The sequence below is a fragment of the Triticum aestivum genome, chromosome 2B, assembly GCF_018294505.1.
Source record: "Triticum aestivum cultivar Chinese Spring chromosome 2B, IWGSC CS RefSeq v2.1, whole genome shotgun sequence".
Taxonomy (NCBI): Eukaryota; Viridiplantae; Streptophyta; class Magnoliopsida; order Poales; family Poaceae; genus Triticum; species Triticum aestivum.
The window spans coordinates 716,429,987-716,452,706 of NC_057798.1; the positions used below are offsets into that span (position 1 = coordinate 716,429,987).

A 22,720-nucleotide genomic window follows, 5' to 3' on the forward strand; every position below is an offset into this window, starting at 1 on the left:
ATCCATACCACTTCATACCTGGCCTGGACAGGTCCCTGGACTCTGCCTGGTGGCTGTTTTGTTCGCGTCCACACGGAGAAATTGCGTGCCTGGCCTGGCTGGCCCATCAGTGTGATTAGCCTGGATAAATTTAAAAAAGCAGAAGAAAAGGAGGATGTTTTGCCCAGGCAGTAGGCTTAGCCTATCCCAGACGCCCAGTTGCGTGTGCCTGGACGTGCTGCAACACGCCTGGCCTTTAATTAGCATTTTTATTCACTAGTTGACACAGCAGCAGGCAACGTAGAATCCAAACAAGGCCCTGCCAGGCTAGCCTGGCCAGGCAGAAAAATGTCGCTTACCAAGCCGATGCCAGGCACCGAATTATCCCAGGCATGGACCCGAGGATGCCATCCAAACTGGCCCTTGTTCTTCACCGCCCTAGGAGTGCGACATTGGGAGTCCGACAACACTAGGTCGGAATTGTTGATGATGTCGAGCGTCGAAGATGGGGTGGCGGCAATTGGATCGTTGTGGTTGGCAGTTCATACGACGGTGTGGCCGGGGATGTTGTGGTACCATATGCCAAGGTACATGCTCGTGTTAGAGCTGTCTGGGGAGAAGAAGCCGAGCGCAAAGTCCCCCACCCTTGGAGACGATCGTCTCATCGGGGGAGAGCGGCTTTGCAAGTGACAGCCGGGCATCGAATCCGCAGAATGGACTCAAGAATAGGAGGATCAGAACTAGAATGCATCAAGCTAACGAGACCGTTGATAGAGCCTGGCAGCACCCCACCCCGACGGCTTGTGCCTTCACTCGTCTGAACATCAAGCTACACCAGGTAGCTAGAGACCGGAAAATCTGGAGCTGATCACTGTTCAGTGATGCAAAAGCTGCAACTGCAACTTGACACACAAATTGCGCCATGCAATACTAAAGTTGCACCAAGTAGTAGTAGAGTTGCACCATATAACACGAAAGTTGGCATCAAACAAATTTCATCAAAATATACCCAAGCGGGATCTAGATTCAAAGATCTCGTCATGAAGATTCCAACAGTGAAAAGAGATCTAAATTCTAATGCACGTTTTGAAAGATATGACTTTTAAAAAATTCAAAAAATCCGAAATAAATGCACATGGACCAGTTTTTTTTCCACTGAAGTGACTAGTACGAATACATTTAATGCCAACAGTCACAAGCGCTAGGAGACAAAAAACATAACACATGCAAGCATATGAGAGTCCGGCCACTCCGTTTCTCCACAAAACACGCGTACAATTAAGTAATTAGGTTTTTTTACAGCAACTTTTTTATTTTGAGAAAAGGGAAAGAACTTTGCTGGAAACGGCACGAGCGCTCGATATGGGCCTCCTAACCGTGGACCATTACACGGGCTTTCGGCCCCGTAAGATGGGCCAAGGGCTACTGAGTGGTAGAGTACTACAGTACAACTGCCAGATATAGGTCTAAAAAAAAGATAGGAGGATCTGCTAAGAAAAAATCCAAATAGGAGGATCAGGAAAGCGGCGAGATACCACTCAAAAATAAAGGAAAGCGGCGAGATGTACGATCTGTGGCGAACTAGAGGAGCGGTCGGCGGCACGGCACAGCACGGCGCGTCGCCGCGGTGCTGCGTCGGCGACCTCCAGTGCGGCGCGCCGGTCTAGGCGTACAGGCCTCGGAGGAAGCAACCGTCTCACGCCGTGGTGGCGCAGTGGCAGTCCCTGTCGCCGAACCGATGCGAGCAAGGACGAGGCGGCAGTCCGGCGGCCCGTCGAAGCCACGCCGATGTTACACTTCAGGGTCTTCGAAGTGCCGGCTTGAGCAAAGGTACTAACACGCATTGGGATTTCCGTTCTGAACTGAATCTGGCTATTGTTTGCTTGAGGTGCGAATGCCCAAAGGGGTATTTTGAGTCTCACTGTGCAGTTTGTTTGATGAATCAAATGGCGTGTGCCATGGTTACATGGATTAACGATGATTGCATTACTTTGCAATGTTTTGGAAACATACAACTTTCCAGGCGACCAAACTGCAAAAGCTGGCAATCTTATCATGGATGGCTTCTGATAGTTGAAATATGTTAAAATTCCTGTTTCAACAGAAAGATATGTTTAGTAGCTTAGACAGGGGTAGGGTGAGAATGGATCCGCCTATGTTATTCATTACTTTTCGCATTCAATAAACTCATGGATATTATAAATACACATATGCCAAATGTCAGTTCAGGGAGAGTAAATCTAAATCATGAAGTATACAACTAGCTATACTAAGATTCGCATATACTAAGTTATAAAGCATCTAACGGCCATTGAGTGTGGTGATACTCATTGCATTTACAGAGTTCTCGGTGCTCTCCCTTCCTTCTCCATCCGCACAATTACTGGTTGCTTTGGAGTCGGAAGCAGTGCGCTTTCGTTCTCTAACATAAACATAACCGATGAGATTAGTAGCCTATCATTAGCACTGTCCTAAACACACAAGATTCCCATATGAGTACACCGCAAAACTTCGTTAAATGGGCAACTTGTAACAAATGAAGAGTCCACAAGTTCAATTGCGTTTCCATCTTCCTATAATCTCCATGCCTGAGTAACAGAATGAGATCAACATCTTACCACGCCTCCGTTATTCACAACTTTTCTTATACAATAAACACACAAATATTACAAGCACCTAAGTAAGAGTTCGGTACATAAAAAGTAAATTGTGAAGCATACAACTAGCTATACTAGGATGTGTGCAAACTATGTTATTAAACATCTAACGGCCTTCTACCGTTGTGGAACTCATTACATTTACTGAATAGTTCATGCTGTCCCTTGCTTCTCCATCGTCACACTTACTTGGAGAAAAATATACAGGTTGTTTTGGAGTTGGAAGCAGTGCACTTTCATTCTCTATCATAAACATAACAGCTGACATTAGTGGCCTATCATCGGGATGGTCTTGAACACACAAGAGTCCCACATGAATACACCGTAAAACTTCCTGAAGTGCGCAGCTTGGCAAAATTGAAGAGTCCACTAGCTCAGTTGCATTTCCATCTTCCCATACTCTCCATGCCTGGCCAATATGAGGAAATCATGTTACAAATATTTTTGTGTGTTATCCTGCAAGGTTGTTAACTTGTAACTTTGCGTATTCCATAAAAATTACATAAGTTATCAGACTACAAAAGTTTGTCTTGTGCTGAGGTGAGCTGATGTTCAACCCACTAACAATCTCCAACAGAAGAACGCCGAAGCCATAAGTGTCGGATTTCACTGAAAAGGCACCTCCGATCGCATACTCAGGTGACATGTAGCCACTGTTTAAAACAATCAACAGGTTAGTATGGAACGTATAAAGTCTCCTTAACCATAAAAAGTAGCCTTTTAGTGGTCTACTTACTATGTCCCAGCGACCCTGGTTGTGTTTGCATGATTTTGGTTTGCACCAAAGATTCTTGCCATACCAAAATCTGAAATTTTTGGAGTCATTTCGGTATCCAATAGAATGTTGCTTGCTTTGAGATCTCTATGAATTATTGTTAATCTTGAATCTTGGTGAAGATAAAGAAGCCCTCTTGCTACCCCTTTAATTATTTTGAACCGCGTCAGCCAATCAAGCACATGTTTTTGTGCAGCATCTGTCATGATTAGCATGAAATGAAATTAGTCATAATGAATATCATTTTGGTCAATGTAAGAATTTTGCTAATGTGATCAACAAACTAGCACATACCAAAAAGAAAGGCATCCAAACTTTTGTTAGGTAAATATTCGTAGATCAGCAACTTCTCATCCTCCTGAATGCAAAATCCAAGAAGTCTGACTAGGTTCTTGTGCTGCAGCTTGGCAATCAGAACTACTTCATTTTTGAACTCCTCTATACCTTGTTTAGAACCCTTACTGAGCCTCTTAACAGCAACTTCATTTCCACCTTTCAGTGTGCCCTACATAAGCAGATATTTCTCAGTTGAGCAGCAATGCCTTGACTCATATAGTTGCCTTTTCACACGAAGTGCACTTTGTCACCCTTTTAACTTTGAGCCGAGGAGATATTATTTCAACTTTGTAAATTTGAACATCAAAACTAGTGGAAATCACCAACTCATCCCAAACAATGTCGATTTAGACAATATGGCATCAAGACAGACATGTTTCACTAATTTGGTACCCACTTCAAGTTATTTGGTCAGCAATAATAATAATAAATAGAGGACCATAAGTCATCAACATATCCACACCACATCATCCAAGTCAGGGGCAATTTCTTGGTTACGACAACTAATGTGTGTGTGGTGGGCGGTACTTTGGCAACAATTTTTTTTAGATCACCAAATAATAATCGAAGTTAAGGATTTTTCTAGAGTTAAAAAACAATTGAAGGGTAAATTAGGTTTGTTTACTTTTCTATCCAATACATGTTATGCTACAAGTATCACTTTCTGTTACCTTGTAAACTTTGCCAAAACCTCCGCGTCCAAGTAAGTTCGAATCAGCGAAAAAATTTGTTGCTGAAAGGATGTCTTCATAGCTAACAAATAGAAATTCTGTACTTTCGCCTCCGAGTCTGTTGGATGTACTAAAGTATCCTTGCATTAGTGCGTTCTGGTTTTCTCTCCTTTGCCGTTTGCCTGCTGGTTGAGACATCCATTATTTCTTTACTTGTGCTATAAGAATGTCATATTTCAGTAATAAGAGGACGTTTGTTACTCTACCTCTGCATTTGTACATCCAGACGAGGGCTATGCATGTTAGTAGCAGCAAGAATGCCACAATCGGGAGTACAATCTTTACTGAACTTATCTTTTTGTCAACTGCATAAATACAACCGGTAAGAAATTGAAAATTCACTTGCATAAATACCATGAAAAATTTAGAAAGCTAGTTAAGTGCCTAGAAACACATGCTATTTCCATGGAAATAGAGGAAATGGGAGACCAAATACCAGGAGCATCGGCAAGTCGGAAGTAAAGGTTCTCGCCAGCGGTTCCTTTCCCAGCGTCAGTAAGTTCCCCTAACCAAACCAAGCACCTCGATGAGTCGGCCATAGCACCAGCCCTGCTCAAGTTGGCATAAGCGTAAGCCGTGCATGAGCAGTTGCGGTTGCACTCGGCAGTACACTCATCAAAGCTTTTATTCTGTATGTGCAAGAACTTGTCTGGAACCTTCATCCCAGGTAAGGACACAAAATGACTCGGTTCGCTGCATTTCAGCACTTTCTTTCTCTTACATCCTTTGCCGAAAAAGGGTTTCCCCCCGCTTTATTTTATAAAGCAAACATCACCGAGTACATCCGAGATACCGCACAACGCACACACCGCACACACCCAAGGCAAGATACAAAGGTGCCAGGCACCGACACACCACCCCACCGACTACCAATAGAGAGGTGAACCGGACCAAAACGAAGCCAGGCCTCCAAAGCGGTGCCTCCAAGAAGGATACGACCATGGAAAGCCGCCACCGCCCGATCAGCGAAGATCAGGTTTTCACCCGGAGCAAGACGACAAGAGTGTGAATGCCGCGACGGGGCCTTCAGGAAGGGTACGGCGGCAACGGCTACCGCCACCGTCGGCCAGTCAAAGGACTGGACAAGTGGTGTACCCCGGCACTCACACCCCACCGATGAACCTTAACTCCGTCATCCGCCCGCAACCACGCCACCCACGCGGCCATGTTTGCCTGCCCGCACCAGAGACGCACGCTCCGCCCACGAACGTCGCGCCTCCCGCCGCCAGAGCCGCCGCCCTGCAACCAGACAACCCCGAGACCCACACAAAGGCCCCAACTTTGGACCAACCGATGGCCCTCGACCGACGGAACCACTCGCAGACGCTCCGCTGGTAAACCTGTGCCAACCCGCCCACGGCCGAGGAAAGGGGGAGAAAGGGGAGCGGACGAATCCGGACCGGCAAACCGTGCCGGCGACAGGCGACGCGGCCGCATCGAGGCCACCCATCCCTCCAACCAAGCTCCCCGCCGAGCACGGGGAAAGGGGGAGAAGGAGGAGCGGACGCATCCGGACCGGCAAACCGTGCCGGCGACAGGTGGCGCGACCGCATCGAGGCCACCTATCCCTCCTACCAAGCTCCCCCGCGAGCACCCCCATGTCGTCCCACCATGGTAGCTGACACAAATCTCCGCGAGGCCATCGGCAACCGCGAGCCCGCCGACGAGGGAGACCAAATCAACCCGCAGCTGCAGCCATGGAAACTCACCGGAGAGGCCTCCTCGCGCCGTCCGTCGACGTCTGAGCGCCAGACCAGGAAGGATCTGATGCAGACTCGACCAACACGCCCCGCCAGCCACCACCACTGCGCCGCCACCCCCACCAGCCCGAAGCCAGGGCAGGGGCGGCCGCCCACAGATCCTTGTCGCCCGCGACCCGCACCACCGCAGCGCCAAGCCAGGAGCCGGCCCAGGCCACCGGAGCCCGCCACCGACGCCCTGCCTCGTCGCACCCGCCGCCACGCCAGATCCGCCCGCCGCCATGACTGCCCGCACCAGCCGCTCGCCGCCCCCGCCGCTCCACGCACCGGCGCGTCCTCCGACGCCCAGCCCGTCGCGCCACCGTCACGAGCAGCGCCAACACCACGCCGCCGCGCCGCAGCGCCGCCTCGCCCTGGGACAGCGAGGCACCCCGAGCCAGCCACGCCGGCCCGCGCCAAGGCCACTGGGAGGGGGAACGAGGAGGCCTCGCCGCCGCCGGCGCCGGCCAGGCTTCGCCCGGTCGCGCCCCCTAGCGGCGGCGAGGGACGAGGAGGGGGCGGAGAAGGGAGCTGGCGGCGGCGCGGTAGGGTTCCTCCCGTCGCCTCGCGGGGGGCGAGCGGGAGGGAGGGGAAAGATTCTCTCTTCAGCAAGCCAGTTGAAGATTTAACCTAAGTGGTTAAAATTATTCGCAAAAAAAAACCCTAAGTGGTTAGAAGTTGTCTTACATCCTTTAGAAGAGCTAATATCATCAATGGGCTCAAACCCCTCAAGACATTGGCAGGCTGGGATAATCTGAGTGTAGTCACAATAACTGAACGGGCCACACAAGGCATAGAGGTCGCATGCAGCAGTGGGGTGTTCACCAATTAGTGCCCATGAAGATGACTGATTGTTCCAGCTTAGAAATTGGGACTTGCCACTGTAGTCAAGTGTGATGCGTGTGAATGGCGAGTTCTCAGAGATTGTGAACATGATGTAGTACTCACCTCTAGAGTTGATGTTCGCTTCATACAATACAGATCCGGTGTTGCTCAGGTATGTCCCCCCGTAAATCACCGAAGCTTCATTCAACACAGTGGTGCGGCAGTATGGCTTGGTCCCATGCCAAATGATGAGCTGAGGGGTTGGCGAGCTGGGGTCGCTACTTAAGGAGAAGTTCCCGGAGGACGGGTCATGCGGTCCCTTCCAAGCAATGAACCGCCCGACAACTTGTGCCTTGTAGCTTGCCAAAAATCTCATTGTTGGAAGCATTGTGTCGGTCGGGTGATCAAAGCTCTGCCATATGTCCGCACCATTCGGCGACCGGAGAACAAAGTTCCCCGAGTTGAGTAGCACTGCATGAGCTCTGGAAACTCTAGCGGGTATATTGCTTGCTGTCATCCATATATTGCGGCCACTGGAGTCAGATAATACCAATGATGAATTGCTGGTGACGGTAAGCGTCCCGGACGAAGGGTTGGTGATTGGGTTGTCTCGATTGGCGACCCACACAACAGTCCGTGGTCCGGGGAGGCTATGGTACCATATGCCAAGGTAAAAGCTCCTGTTGGAGGTCGTCGGGGAGAAGAAGCCAAGAGCGAAATCTCCGGTTTCGGAGATGAGAGTGTGGCCGTGGGTGAGTGGCTTTGCTTGTGTGAGTTGATCATCAGATTTGCAGAATGAACTCAAGAATAGGAGGAAGAAGATGGGGATGTAGCGCATAGCCATTAGGCTGCCTCCTTCATCTCTGCTTGTGCCGAGGGTGAAAATGTGTCATAGATATAGATGCAAGATGTCAAACTGTGGAGTTAATGGGACAAGTGATATGGATAAAAGACATCAAGGTCGGCATAGACCATAGCACAGATGGCCGGCCAGTAGACGACCGGCCGGAGAGCAGAATCCAAGTCTCACACGACGGTGCTGCACGCGCAAAGAAAATTCGTCACTACGGGTTCAGTTTGGAGTCTGGAGTGAGAGGGCGACAGGAGAAACCTCACATCATGTCATGTGGTGGGTATGCTTGCTGCCGCATTTCTAGTGGAGGAAGGTAAGCTGGTCGTCGTGTACGCGGCGTGTGGTGTCTTCTTCACTCTGCTCTCCGACGATCTATCTGGTCTCCCATCATGGCCTCGGCCACAAAAAAGTCATGAGCTTGACCCACACTGGAACAGCGACGTCTGTGGTAATGCCGTGTGTTGTTTGACATTGGCATCTCTTGGGCTGCTTCCCTGGGTTTTGTATTCTAGCCTTGATCAGTAGCTGCCCGTATGAGCCAGATTCCCCTTGGGGTTTTACGACATTTTGATGAGCTGACGGTGCGCTATGCTACATACGTATAGTAAATTGAGGAACTAATGGTATGAAAGAACAATTTTTGTTGCAATGTTTTTCCAAACATGTGGCTCCCGTAGAAGTAGTAGAATAAAATTGGCCAAGGTGAGAACTTTACTGAGAACTATACCCATAGTAAGCGATCTCGTTTTCGGTAAACAATAATGTTGGGTCATCTACTAGCTCCTAGGTGGCTGTTCTATATACCACTGATCAACTCTCGAATTTCTGAATTAACACCACTCGCGGTCTTCTAGACTAAACTTGATCTTCAATGAACGATGCTATAAGTATGGCACTTTGCATCGGATTTCTGTACGACGCTGAAGATCAAACCATTCCACACCTAGCAGAAAAATGCAGCACGCTGCTGTATGCCTCGTCGTACCAAGGCCAGACAAGAAGCATCGTATTTGTAGTAATTTCAATCTTGAATCTTGGTGGAGATAAAGAAGTCCACTTGTTACGGAATTGGATAAACTGACCTCGAATGAAGAGTAAAATCAGAAAAAAATGAAAACAAATTCCAAAAATAAAAATTTAGCAATATTTGACAAATGTTTCAATGTTTGCAAAATTTCATTGTAAACTGACATTCGTGTAAGTCGTGGCAAAAATAACAAAATTGATGCTCCAAAAAACTATTTTTAGAGTGCTGATTTTGTTTCTTTTGCCACGACCTCCACGAATGTAATTTCGTGATGACAATTTGCAAGCATTGAAAACATTTGTCAAATGTTGCCGCAAAAAACCGAGAATTTTTTTCATTTTTTTTCCGATTTTACTGTTCACCCGAGCTCATATGAGCTCGAGCTGAGAAGGGCACTTTCGGCTTTCGACTTTTGACTTGTTGCCCCTTAATTTATATTGAAGGGTGTGGGCCTTTCAAGCATTGATTGCCTTGTAGCATCTTCAAATATGAATAGGTACACCACTAGTCATCAGTCATATCTTCTTTTTTTGTGGGGCATCATTATTCATATCCTTTGGTTAATAAAAAAGTTGTAATATGTATCAGAAGCTTGGGCATGCAAAAAGGAATGCAAAAGTTTACTCTTCCAGGAAGATGCACAGGCACATCATGAGTCCATTAAGTGCCCATTGCCTCTTTCACTGGCTCTAGAAATGGGCAAGTAGAATCAAACAGAAAATTTTCTTCTGGCTAGCTTTGTATGATAGAGTGAACACAAGGGTTTACTTCAAAGAAAATCCTTTAACATGGATTCATAGGACTGTGTGTTGTGCAATGAAAACACCGAGGATAACATCCATCATTTGCTTTGAGACTGTACATTTGCACAAGACTATTGTCACTCAATTTCTCCAAATAGGCACAGAGCAATTTCACTATTCGATGAAATGTTGCTTGTACATCAGACCTTCCCAAAGTAAATTGCCTTAGATATCATCATCCTGGGCTGCTCGAACATTTGGATGCAGAGAAATGGAAGAATTTTCAAAAATGAAATGCCAGGTGGTTTTTTCTTGGAAGCATATGCTCAAACAAGATCTTCTATTGGTCAAGCAAGCATAGGGCAAAGGTAAAGAAACTAGATACTCTCAATCAGTGGATTGCTCCCTTGATTTGTTTAGCCTCTTTTTATTATCTTGTTTTCATGTTAGAGAAAACTAGAGTTGGTTAGATGCAGATCTTCATATGCTTGAATGTATATTTGTATTTGTACATATTTTAATTTAATGGAAAAAATACACTGTAGAACTATTGTTCTACGCTCTCAGGGTAAAAAAAAACATTGCTTTAACAGACCAATCTCCTTTCTCTTATAATGTAGAAGTACATTACTTACAAAAAAGGTAATGTTTTACTCCCTCCGTTTCTTTTAGTCTACATATAAAATTTGGTCAAAGTCAAACTTTGTAAAGTTTGACTAATTTTATAAGAAAAAATATCAACAATCACAGTATGAAATCAATATTTTTAGATGCATCATGGAATGAATTTTCATACCATGTAACTTTAATATTGTATATGTTGATTTTTTATATATAAGTTTGTTCAAACTTTGTGTAGTTTGACTTTGACCAAATCTTATATGCATACTAAAAAAACGGAGGGAATACATATTAAATTGTGGAGCATTAATATCTTCCATACCGCCCTTCCAACACTGTGAGGCTCATGCTATTCATAGAGCTGGTGGTATTTTCTCCTATTTCTTTTGCTTCAGAGTTCCTTTGTGCAAAATACACAGGTTGTCTTGGAGTTGAGAGTGGCGTGGCTTCGTTCTCCAACATGAACACAACCTTTGACATGAGTGGCCTATTGTTTGGATTGTCTTGCACACATAAGAGTCCTATATGAATACACCGTAGAACTTCAGTTGGTGAACAATTATCAACAATGAAGAGTCCACCATATCCATTGGCTTTCCATCATTCCATAAGTTCCATGCCTGAACCAATTGAACCAAACTCTTGTAAAATTACTAATTTCATTTGGAGTCTGGGCAAAATTAGAATTAATCATACTTACATAAGCTAATAGGTTTGGAAAGCTAATCTTCAGACCACTTATGATCTCCAAGAGTAGGACACCAAAGCTATAGGTATCGGACTTGACAGAGAAGGCGAAGGCGCCGTCCATTGCATATTCAGGAGACATGTAACCGCTGCATCACAAATGATCAATAATTTGAGTAACATATAATTTTAACTAAATAGATGTCTTGCACGAATTACTCACTAAGTCCCAACAACTCGGTTAGTGTTTGCTTCTTGTTGGTTGCGACCAAAGATTCTTGCCATACCAAAATCAGATATCTTTGGGCTCATATCCACATCTAACAAGATGTTGCTTGATTTGAGATCTCTATGAATTATAGTCAACCTTGAATCTTGGTGGAGATAAAGAAGTCCTCTGGCTACTCCTTTGATTATTTGAGACCTTGTTGGCCAGTCAAGAACATACTTACTTGCATCATCTAGCAAAAACAATATGCAACATTGTTATAATTATGCAGTCAAGCTCCCTCAAATAGCGTGCTAGCTTTTATGAAAATGTAAATTTGAACATACCAAAAATGAAGATATCCAAGCTTTTGTTTGGTAAGTATTCGTAAATCAGAAGCCTTTCATCTCCATGAATGCAATAACCAAGAAGTCTAACAAGGTTTCTGTGCTGCAACTTGGCAATTAGAACAACTTCATTTCTGAATTCTTCTACTCCTTGTCCTGAGCTCTTACTGAGCCTTTTGATAGCAACTTCTGTATCATCTTCTAGCATTCCCTGTGGAATCTCTTATCATTCTTAAGCTGGAGAATACAGTGTTGTCACCTTCACCAGACATTGTACTCGGTAAGATTATTTTGTTACCTTGTAAACCTTCCCAAAGCCTCCTTGTCCGAGCATGTTCTCCTTAGAGAAATCGTTTGTTTCGGTAACAATGTCTCTGAAGCTAACAAATGGAAGTTCTATATTTTCATCACCCAGAATAGTCTTTGCCTGGATATCCTTTTTACGGCGCATGCCTAATAGAAAGAATTGCAATATTGTTTGTTAGTAGCCCTCAGAAGTGCTATGGTAATAATGCATCCTGAGTTCTGAAGCGGCCGTGATTCTACCTCTGAACTTGCATATCCAAACAAGGAATATGCACATCAGTACAAGCAGACATGCCATAACAGGCAGTAAAATCTTTAGCATACTCCCCCTCTTTTTATTAGCTGCACAAATAAATTCACGAAGAAAATTGCTGCATTAACAGTTACATATATGATATATGACGATATTTGACCAACTGTTAATTGTTGTTGGGACCCATAAAAATTGGCATAGTTGCACTGCAGTTGCACGTACGTACTCCCTCCGTTTCTTTTTACTCCGCGTATAAGTTTTGGTCAAAATCAAACTACACAAAGTTTGACCAAATTTATATAAAAAAAATATGAACATCTACAATACTTAAACTATATAATATGAAAATACATTTCTTGGTGCATATGTAAATGTAGATTTCATATTCTGAATGTTGATATTTTTTAATATAAAGTTAGTCAAACTATGCAAAGTTTGACTTTGACCAAACCTTATATGCAGACTGAAAAGAAACGGAGGGAGTACCTGCTAGTTCAGACTTTGCCAGCCTCACGTAGAGCTCCTGCCCTTTGTCGACATACCGGACATCGACGATGTCACCGAACCAGATGACGCAGCCGCTGCCTCCACCACCTCCTCTGATGTCCGCGGCGGCGAAGGCAACGCACGAGCAGTTGGCCAGGCACCTCGCCCTGCACTCCTCCAGCGTCGCGCTGGCGTCCACCGTCGCGTTGTCCGTGTCGGGGAGCTTCACGCCGGACACCACCGCAAACCCGTCCGTGGTGGCGCCCCCGTCGCGGCACTCCAGCGGCGCCTTCCTCTGGCAACCGGCCGACGCCTCCCTCATGGACCACTGCGCGGGGGACACGCGGACGAGCCCCACCACGCAGCTGCAGAAGAGCGTGGACGCCGTGTTCACGTTGCACAGCCCGAAGGCCCCGCACTTGGCGTAGTCGTCGCACACGTCCATCGGCGCCTGCGCGAACACGTCCCACACGGGCCACACCCGGCGATCGGCGTCCCACACCAGCCGCTGGATCACGCCGGCCTCGCTCAGCACGAGCCGCGAGAAGGGCGCGGCCGCCGTGCCGTTGAACACGTAGGCCACCTCGTCGGGCCGGACCACCATCTGGTTGGTGAGCATGTCGGAGTAGGACGCCATCTCCGGGACGCCGCTGAACCACAGCCCGTTCCACGGCCCCGTGCGGTACTTCTTGGCGCCACCGCGCCACGACACGCAGTCCGGGAGCCCCCGGGTGTCCATGGCACGACGGCAATCGCCCGTCGCCGGGTCGTCGGGGGATCGCCACGACGTGAGGGACCACTCGACGCCGGTCTGCGGGTTCCTGCCGAACCTCATGCCCGCGATCAGGGTGTTGGACCGGTGGTCGAACGACTGCCAGAGGACGGCGCCGCTGCTCTCGTCGCGCACCACCAGGCTGCCGGACTCAAGCAGCTGGGCCACCGCCGCGGAAGGACTGTCGCCGTCCGTCGTGTTCGAGGACCACGCGGCCCGACTGGATCCATCGAGAAGGTGAAGGATGCCCGCGCCGTCGATCACCAGCACGCCGGCGGTGTCGTTGAGCGGGTTGTCGCGGTTGGCCACCCAGACCACGGCTTCGCGCATGGACGCGGAGAACCATATCCCGAGGTACCTCCGGCTCGGCGCGCCCGGGGAGAAGAACCCCCAGTGTGAAGGAGCCACCGGCCGAGACGAGCGTCTGGCCGTCGGTGATGTTGCGGCGGCCATGGTTCAGAGCGTCCGGGGATGAAACGCCCGAGCCCACGCAGGTTCCGGTTGAAAGGCAGAGCACGGCGACGAGCATGACACGACGAAGGTTGAGGGACAAGGTTGTGGTTCGCGGCTTCACGCAACACTTCTTCCTGCCTTCCTGGTACGAAACAAAGGAGATGCGCGTGTGTGATAGCTGCTTTATGTTTCATCGCCGGGCTGTCCGTTCTACAGGATCACGGAGTATCAACCATGTATGTCCAGTCTCGGTTGCGAATACTAACCAGTGGCCATTTGAGTGCGCGATCGCTTGGCAGGCTACGTACGTGTAGGGGAATAGCTAGTCCACGGCCGACGGATCGACTCGGTCCAAGAACAAGTATACTTGCACATGACGGCACAGAGAAGACTACCCAAACCCAAGTCATGGACCGTACGTGACTGCTAAGTTTATCAAGGAAAGTTACGTGACTCGCATCCACCGGCAAGGCCCTTTTCCGAGGCTTTAATGGCGCCCTTGACTCGTTGATCCCAAGAAATGCAAATTGTACAGCAATGCATCACTGTTTGTTATTACTTGTGCAGTTGGTCTCGTCTCCATTTCTTACTCGTCTCTCTTCTTTCTTTCCTTTTGAAACTTTCGATATATTCATCTCCAATTATGACAATTTAGTGAACACAAGAAATAATAAAAATTGCATTCAGTTTCGTAGACCACCCAGCGACGACTATAAGCATTGAAGCAAGTCGAAGGCGTGCCGCCGTCTTCGCCCCTCCCTTGCCGGAGCCGGGCACAGTAGACATTCAGAAAGTCGTCGTGCTAAGGCCCACTAACACACTAGAACAACAACCACCGCCGATGAAAAGAAGTTTAGATCGAAAGGATCCAACCTGAAGGCACATGAATAAAGACAAAAAAAGATCGGATCCGAGCGGGATCCACCAAAGACAACCACTGACCGAATCTCGCGAGATCCGCGGGAGACACATTTCCACAAGCCCTCCGACGATGCTAGAGGCACCATCGGAACGAGGGCTAGGCTAGAAGAACCTTATTCCATCTTCAAGAAGCCGCCACCATCTTGTCTCCATTGAGAAGGGGGTCCACCAGCCAGTCACACGAATAGATGGTGTGGTCTACCCCCTGGCCACGCCCCTACCCGTGTGGGCCCTTGGTGGCTCGCTTCCTAATGCCCTTTGGCCATAAAATCCTATTTACCCTAGAAAAAATCTTAGAAAAGTTTCAGGACTTTCCGCCTCCGTCTGCGAGGTGGAAGTTGGGTGGAGTACTTACGATTTCCGACGGAGCGATTTGCCGGGGAAACTTTCCTCTACCGGGGGGGGGGGGGGGTGGTTGAAGCCTTCATCTTTACCAACACTCCATTCATCATGGGGATCATCATCTTTATAAACATCTTCATCAGTACCATCTCATCTTCAAACCCGAGTTCCTTTCTTGTATTCAATCTTTGTATCAAACCTTAAATTGGTACCTTGTAGTGCTAGTAATGTTGATTAAATTTTGTAGCTGATGCTTGTTGGTTTAAATGGTGAAAGATTGTTATATTCAGATTGTTAAACATATATTTATACCCATTATCATGATCAATATGATGAGTTGTGAGTAGTTCTATTTGTTCTTGAGGACATGGGAGAAGTCTTGTTACTAGTAATCATGTGAAGTTGATGCCAATTCAATGTTTTGATATTATGTTCTGTTGTTTTCCTCAAGTGTTGTTATGTGAACGTTGACTACATGGCACTTCACCATCTTTGGGCCTAGGGAAAGACATTGTGAAATTAGTTTGTAGATGGTGGGTTGCGGGAGTGATAGAAACTTAAACCCTAGTTTGTGAATTATTCAAAGGGGTTGTTTTGGATCCAACTATTTAATGCTATGGTTATATTTATCTTAATTACTTCTCTTGTAGTTGAGGATGCTTGCATGGAGAGTATAATCATAAGTAGGTATTTTTTTTCAAGTTAGGATAGTACCTTAGCTCCGGTCCATCCACATAACACTTGTTAAGGCAATGAATGTAAGTCAATGAATCGTGCTAAAAGTTAACTTGGCGATATTCCCGTGTGTCCTCAGTGCACGCAGACACGCTCGGGCACGTCCGCGAGCTTTTGAGTGCAGGGGTTTGGTGTTCGCGCCTGTAGATGCTCCAACCCTAAAACCAATATGGACGCACCTACGCCAACTTTTTGTTTTGAGTGTTTGTTATCCATCCATCATGCCTGAAAATCCAATTCGTATCACTCGATTGTGCATGAAGCACTGATGCAGGGATAGGGGCTTCATGACGCATCAGCAATGAGGCAAGTGGACACCGACGAGGCCGAGGTACGAGCGACCTGGGGCCATGGAAGATGTGGCATCGGCGGCGGCGGTGGAGGCAGGTTAAAGGATTCGAGTGTGGGGAGGTCACCGATGATGAAACCATGTCTAGGTTTAGAGGGAAACCATGGCTAGGTTTAGAGGGAGTTCCGCGGCGGTAGCATCACATTGGAGGAGGCGGCTCGGGCAAGGCAGGGCGACGAGGCGGTGCACTCTAGCGCCCATGAGCCGCGGATGAGGGGGGAAGGGACCAAGCAGTTGAGTCGACTTCGAGAAGGACGGTCGTGAGGAGGAAGAGACAGATGGCGATCGATTTTTGACTTTTCTTTTTTGGGCAACTGATTCATATGTCGCCCTTTTGTTTTCTGTATTTACTAGCTCACATGAAACTAAAAAAATCTTCGCAGTAGTCAAGGAATATGTTGCTAGGCAGTCTTTGGAGCCATCGAATCTCATGGAGTATATGAAAAAATTGCTTAAACGCCCCTGGATTCTATTGTGAAAGATGGGCATGATAACCGGAAGTGGAGTTTCTACACCCAGGAGCAAATGCTCATGGTGTGAACAGTAAAATAAAAAAAATTCAAAAAAATGTCAAAAAAATCTGAATTTTTTTGTGGCATACTTATACAAATGTTTGTTATGCACGTAAAATTTCATCACGAAATCACATTGGTGGAAGGTGTGGTAAAAAAAATCGATCCTCTGAAAATGTTACTTACAAAAGCATTTTGAAGCTCTGATTTTGTTTTTTTAGGCACGACTTCCACGAATGTGATTTCATGATGAAAATTTTCATGCACAAGAAACACTTGTGAAAGTATGTCACAAAAAAAATTCAGAATTTTTTTTAAAAAAATCTATTTTTTTTTATTTTACTGTTCACACCAGGAGCATTTGCTCCTGGGTGTAGAATGGTACTTTCGATGATAACCCATCAATTGAGAATTCGGACCCCGGTAAACTTCCTCGAACCCTCATCCTCCATAATCATGTTATGCATCATCACATAAGTTGTCGTCGCCTCCGATAATGTCTTTGGGTCTCACAAGTCTTCGAACAACTGTAAACTGAGTTTGAAGCACTCCAAATGTCTTCTCCCCATCCTTTCTAGCACCTTCTTGCCTTGAATAAAGTGAATTTTTGTTACCTATTGGATGAGAGCTGATCTTGACAAAGGGCACCCACTGGTGATAATAGATACCATCACAAATATGGTATCTTGTGTTGTACTCATACTCACTGATAGTATAGTTGCATGCAGGAGCTTCATCTGCACACAACCTTGAAAAAAATGAAGACTATCGCACCACATTGATTTCATTGTCAGGTCCTGACATGTGAAAGAGTGTCAACTTCAGAGGTCATGTGGTCCAACTACTTCAAAAATTATGGTGGACTTTTTATGATGGCCCTGGTATTTCCCTTGTTGAATATATGAACGTTTCTTCCATTTCTAATGCATGCATCCAGGTATACGAGGATACCTGGTACCCTCTTGATTCTCCAAGTGTCATGTTGTGTCTTCAACATTTGTTTCTCTCAAGTACTTCGGTCCAATTACCTTGGACACTTCAATATCAAATTTAATCATGGCCTCCAGGCATGTTCTCTTAGACTTCCAGAGGTACTCATCACAGTGGTCTGTGGCTACACCATATGCAAGTATCCTTATAGCATTTGTGCACTTCTGAAGATCATAGAACCCAATGTGGCCAATGACATCCTTCTTTAGCTTGAAGTAATTGTCGTAGGACCTGACACATTCCATGATGTTCAAGAACAAATGACGATGCATCTCGCATCGACATCGGAAATAGCGTTCGAATAGAACATGGGGATCATTGTAGTCCTCGTAGATATCAACATGCCCCTATGCCCGACACCGATTCAACACTCAGTATCTGGGTGTTGAACCCTTGCAGTTCATTACATGCTCCTTGCACAATTTGTTTCTTCAAGAATCATCATCATCTCCGTTGTTTCATCCTCACCTTTGTCGTCATCTAACAAAGAAGAATCCATGAACTCGGTGTATTAAATCCATTGTGCTTGCTTCAAAGTAAATAACAAGAACATAAAAATAATATAGCTATGACATTTGACCTAACACTCGGTGTCCACCATTGCTGGCATTGACAAGGAGTCAAGGTCGGAGAGTACCTGGGCGGTGACCATCGGCAAGGGTTGGGCGATGTCCAGAGGGTCCGGCAAGGCCCTAGGCACCGTCGGGGAAGGGGTGTGGGATGACGGTGGTGTCGGTCTCCTGGAGCTTGGATAAAGAGCAGAGGAGAAGAGACGGATTGTGAAAAAGCATGGGCTCTGGATGGAGTTTTAGGTGACTCAAGGGCGTCAGAGTCTGACTAGGCGGATGTCCAGACTCACCCAGTTTGGGGATAATCTAGGGATTCCAGATGTTCAGACTGGCCCAATCCAATTTGATGGTCCGCTTTGGAGCGTTAAAAGTGTCCGGATAGTTTGATCCAAAGATGTATGGGTGAGTAGATGATACACATTGAAGATGCCCTTATAAGCTAAAGGGCAAGGAGAATATGTGTTTTTTGGGTCATGTTCCTCTTGTTTTCATATCACACAGGAGTTTAGAAGCACTATTAGAGCATCTACAACCAGACTCCTCAAACACTCCATATACGTCCGAGCGGACGGCCCGGTCGGTAACTAGTCAAGAACTCGTGACCCAGTCGCACCCCTCATACCAACCTTATATGTCTGGGCTGACCAACACCCCTCATATCCAGCCCATATCTGAGGTGGATATGGGAGACATGGATGCGCCTGGGCGCGTCGGCCACGTCGGATTCAGCCCACGCTGGCCCGTCCCAACCCCACATATATTCATCCATATCTGCATCCTGGACCAAACCCTAACCAATCCACTCTGCCCCCAAGCTCTTGCCCGGGATCTCTGGCCTTCTCCGACATGAGAGACAGTGAATCCGACTCCGAAATGTCCCAATCCGTCGACTGGGACCTCATCCCATGCGGGGACGAGGAATAGTTGGTCGTCCAGATGGCTCTCCGCCGATCTCGGGAGAAAATCCCAGCTCTGTAGTTAGAGTCGCTTCGGCTCGAATCCATTGCGTTCATTCAAATGGCGCTTGGATCTGGCGGCACCAATGGCTTAAGGCGCGTGGTCGCGGCCTCGTCGGAGCTGACCACCATCGGCTAGTTGTGGAGCCCCTTTGGTGTCACCTTGTCCCCGCGACATCGCTCTTCGAGTCGGAGGTCAACACCGGCATGAGTCATGTCCCGACCGCTGCCGATGTGCGGCGTGCCCGCCGTGTGAGGAACAAGAAACGTCAAGCAGCTGCAGCCCTCAAGTCTGACATTGTGGAGGCGGAGGCGGAGGGGCACGTCGCCTTGGACAACAACAAGGAAGCCCTTTGTGCCCGCATCCTCAAGAAGCAGCATAGGAGGACGACACGCGCCCTCGCAAGATAGCAAATCTGGGTGGTCCGTGCCATGGCCGGTCTGCCCTCTAAAGAGGAGAAGGAGGTAGCCAGTGACAGATCGGGCAACTCCGGCTCAATCCATTTTGCGTCTTCGACCCGTACTTCCGCGACAAAGACGTAAGAGCAAGACAAGGCCAACCATGGGTGAACTCTCTCCATTGCATAGCTCTAGTACTTACAACATACCATTTTTAGAACATCTACAGCCGGACTTGGGAAATCCGACCCCTCAAACGCCAGCGGACGCGCCCGGGCGCGTCCGCGGACGGTGACTGGTCACACCTCAAAAAATGCATTCCAAATCCAGATACCTCAAATCCATATTATTACATGCAACAACAATGATTTTGAGCGAAGCTTCGTCCGGTGCCGCTCCCCGCTCGCCCGGCTCCGCTTTGGCCATGTCCAGCAGCCGGCTGCGCTCCTCAGAATGTTGGTCCGGTCGCCAGCATGGTAGAATAGGGTATGAGACACGGGCCGGCTCACGGGACTCAAGGCGCCGCCGTCTCCCATGCCCTACTCTTTCTCGTCGGAGCCTAGAACCCATTGGGTGCCGGTGGACGTTAGATCGATGACGGATTCGTCCAGGGACGAGCCGCCGACGTCCACCACGATGCAGTTGCGGCGCCCGGGCTGATGCGCCATACGTGGCGTTGGAGAATGCAAGTCCGCCTCGCTGGCGTCCACCGCCGCGAGGGCTGCCGCCGCCTCCCGCACCCGGTGCCTTGCACGGCGGGGACGCCGTGCCATGGCTTCGTCAGACGAGGCCCATGGTGCGTCCCGATGCTCGGCGTACCAACGAAGGGGTTGCGCGTCCGCCAACGCGTTCGGACACCAGACGGACCGCACGACCTTCGGGGAGGCGGCTACGGCTGGCCTAGCGCTGGATCCATGCGCCATTTGGGCGGATGCAATTGATTCCCGACGGATGGAGTCCGAGCGTAGCCGTGCATGAGCCTCCTCCCGGGCGCAGCAGAGCGCAAGCCGGATGGCCATCTCCTCCTAGGGACTGTGTGGGATGAGTTCGGGGTCGACGGATCTAGAGGTGAAGGACTCGGATCCGCTGTCCGCCATGCCGGAGACGGACGGAAGGAGCCGGAGACGAATTTAGGAGGCGGAGGGGAGGGGTTGGGAGTGAAGTGGCTAGGGTTTGATCCGGCGAGCGGATGGGAAGGAATTTATGTGGGTCGGATGGGTCAGCGTGGGCCGGGTCCAACATGACGGGCATGCCCGGGTGCCCAATATTTGGGTCCGATATGAGGAGTACCGGTCAGCTTGGGCGTTTGAGACGTTTGAGGGCCGTTTGAGAGGCTGTCTGGGTCAAAAGATCGTGACCGGACAGTGATCGAGCGGCCCGCTCGGATGTATGAGGCGGGTTTTAGACGGCCGGCTGTAGATGCTCTTAATTGCCTGATATCATGTATGATATATGATTGTAGGAGCATATCATTCTTTGGTAGTCCGATGACAATGTACGACGAAGCTGCCGTATGCGAGGGATCGACATGTAGTACTCCATGCCTGAGGCCGCGGCCACAATATGAACACGTCACACGATCACACGACGAAGGCTGAGAAACTCTGCTGGTCCTTAACCGATCGATGTGTTCCTTGTACAAAACAACTAAGCAAGGATAATCTGCATTCTGCACATGCTGTTTTAGCACTCGTGGCAGGCTACAAGATTTTGATTCCACCTATCGAGAGAGACTCGTGTGTAGCCTTCTGAAGTAGCTATGGTTATTCTAGAAGAAGGAAAATTGGTAGGATTACACTATAAGTAGCAGCTTCTCTGTGGCCTGCAAGTGCAAGAACCAAACATGAAAGAAAATGGCGGCCACAAGAGCAGCAGTGATGAAATTGGCGATCGTCCTCCTGGCCATGAGCCAGCTCGTCCACATGATCGAAGGGCCGCTGGCCGAATTTTATTAGAAAGAAGGAGAGTACAACCAAGGGCCGCCAGCTCGTCCACATGGCGACGCCAACGGCGGATCCAATGACCACTACGTCATCGTCTCTACTGGTTACGAGCGTCTCCGGCCCTTCCGACGGTTAGTCATCTCCTCAAGTTGATACTAGTAGCAGTATTTAGCTTGGTCAATTGTTTAGCTGCTGATGAGAGGTACTACAAGAAACTGAGATAGTTAATCTTCGTCTTGGCCAGGGGAAGTCCATCCTAAACCCAGCCATGGCATCGGGGAAGAGAAGGTCTTGCTCGATGCGCCCAAGCCCGGCAGCATCCCTGTTCCTCCACCCCCTCCCCACCTCGTCCTACCGTGCAAGGGAAGAGCGTGTTGACCTCACGGCCGGGGATGATCAAAGTCAAGTGCAGCTGGAGCTCCAAGTGACCAAAACAAAAAGAAATAAAAGTCCCTAGCTTCCTCTGTATTGCAGTACTCGATCGTTATGATGGACTAATGGAAAAAAATAAGCGCGACCTTGTTATTTTCGTTTTGCCTGCAATAGGTGTTCGAATTGTGAAAGTGAGAGTACTTCACAAATTTCCACTCCTGCCAAAAATTACTTGTTAAATTGATGGACTCTAGTGGCACCTCTACATATGTTTGTTGAAAAGAGAGGATGGTGAAAGAAGCTTTGACCTTAACAGCTTGAACACAACGAAGCTTCATACCCCCGCAAAAAAAAGAAAGGGCGCTGATAGGCGCCGGCGCGCCGGCCCAAATTTGGGCCGGTCAGCTGCCAAGTGTCGGATATGCGCGCATCAACGGGTGAGATTTGCCCCTTCGCGTTCCCCCGGGTCGTCTTCCTCCCACCGCACGCGCGCGAGAGAAGAAAAAATCTTCGCAGGTCAACCTCCGCCCACGGCCGCCCCTTCGCACTTCGCCCAGGCTGCTCGCCGTCGCAGCTCGACGGGGCCGTCGCTGTCGTAGCTCGCCGGGACCCTCGCCGTCGCAGCTCGCCGGGGCTGCTCGAAAGAAAGCCGTCCGTCCCTGTCTCCTACCCCCTGGTTGCAGCACTACCGGTTAGGGTTCCAGCATCGCCACCAGCCGCCGTCATAGTTCCCGTCGCAACACCGCCGCGCAGCTCTGTCATCGCCGCTCGCCATTGTTAGCTGCCGTTCTATATTTGAAGCTTTTTTACAACCGTGATGTAGCTTTTCTAGAA

The 22,720-nt window shown here is 48.4% G+C and overlaps 1 protein-coding gene and 1 pseudogene across 1 annotated transcript; both read right to left on the bottom strand.

Annotated features, from left to right (window-relative positions):
* Positions 1 to 2,481: 2,481 nt before the first annotated feature.
* LOC123046915 (G-type lectin S-receptor-like serine/threonine-protein kinase B120) lies at positions 2,482 to 7,965 on the bottom strand. The gene is made up of 7 exons (XM_044470349.1): positions 7,166 to 7,965; positions 4,685 to 4,783; positions 4,419 to 4,600; positions 3,706 to 3,916; positions 3,373 to 3,610; positions 3,139 to 3,289; positions 2,482 to 3,045 (listed from the first exon to the last, which is right to left on the bottom strand). The coding sequence occupies exons 1-7, from the start codon at positions 7,884 to 7,886 to the stop codon at positions 2,743 to 2,745; spliced, it is 1,905 nt and encodes a 634-aa protein (XP_044326284.1). The 5' UTR covers positions 7,887 to 7,965; the 3' UTR covers positions 2,482 to 2,742.
* Positions 7,966 to 10,234: 2,269 nt separating this feature from the next.
* LOC123046916 (receptor-like serine/threonine-protein kinase SD1-8) lies at positions 10,235 to 14,059 on the bottom strand (annotated as a pseudogene).
* Between the last annotated feature and the right edge of the window lie 8,661 nt (positions 14,060 to 22,720).

Coding starts and splice junctions, on each gene's coding strand:
- LOC123046915 (XM_044470349.1), bottom strand. CDS start 7,886: ATGGCTATGCGCTACATCCCCATCTTCTTCCTCCTATTCTTGAGTTCA. Junction 3,611..3,705: donor TTTGGATGCCTTTCTTTTTG/GTATGTGCTAGT, acceptor TAATCATGACAG/ATGCTGCACAAAAACATGTG. Junction 3,290..3,372: donor ACCAGGGTCGCTGGGACATA/GTAAGTAGACCA, acceptor TGTTTTAAACAG/TGGCTACATGTCACCTGAGT.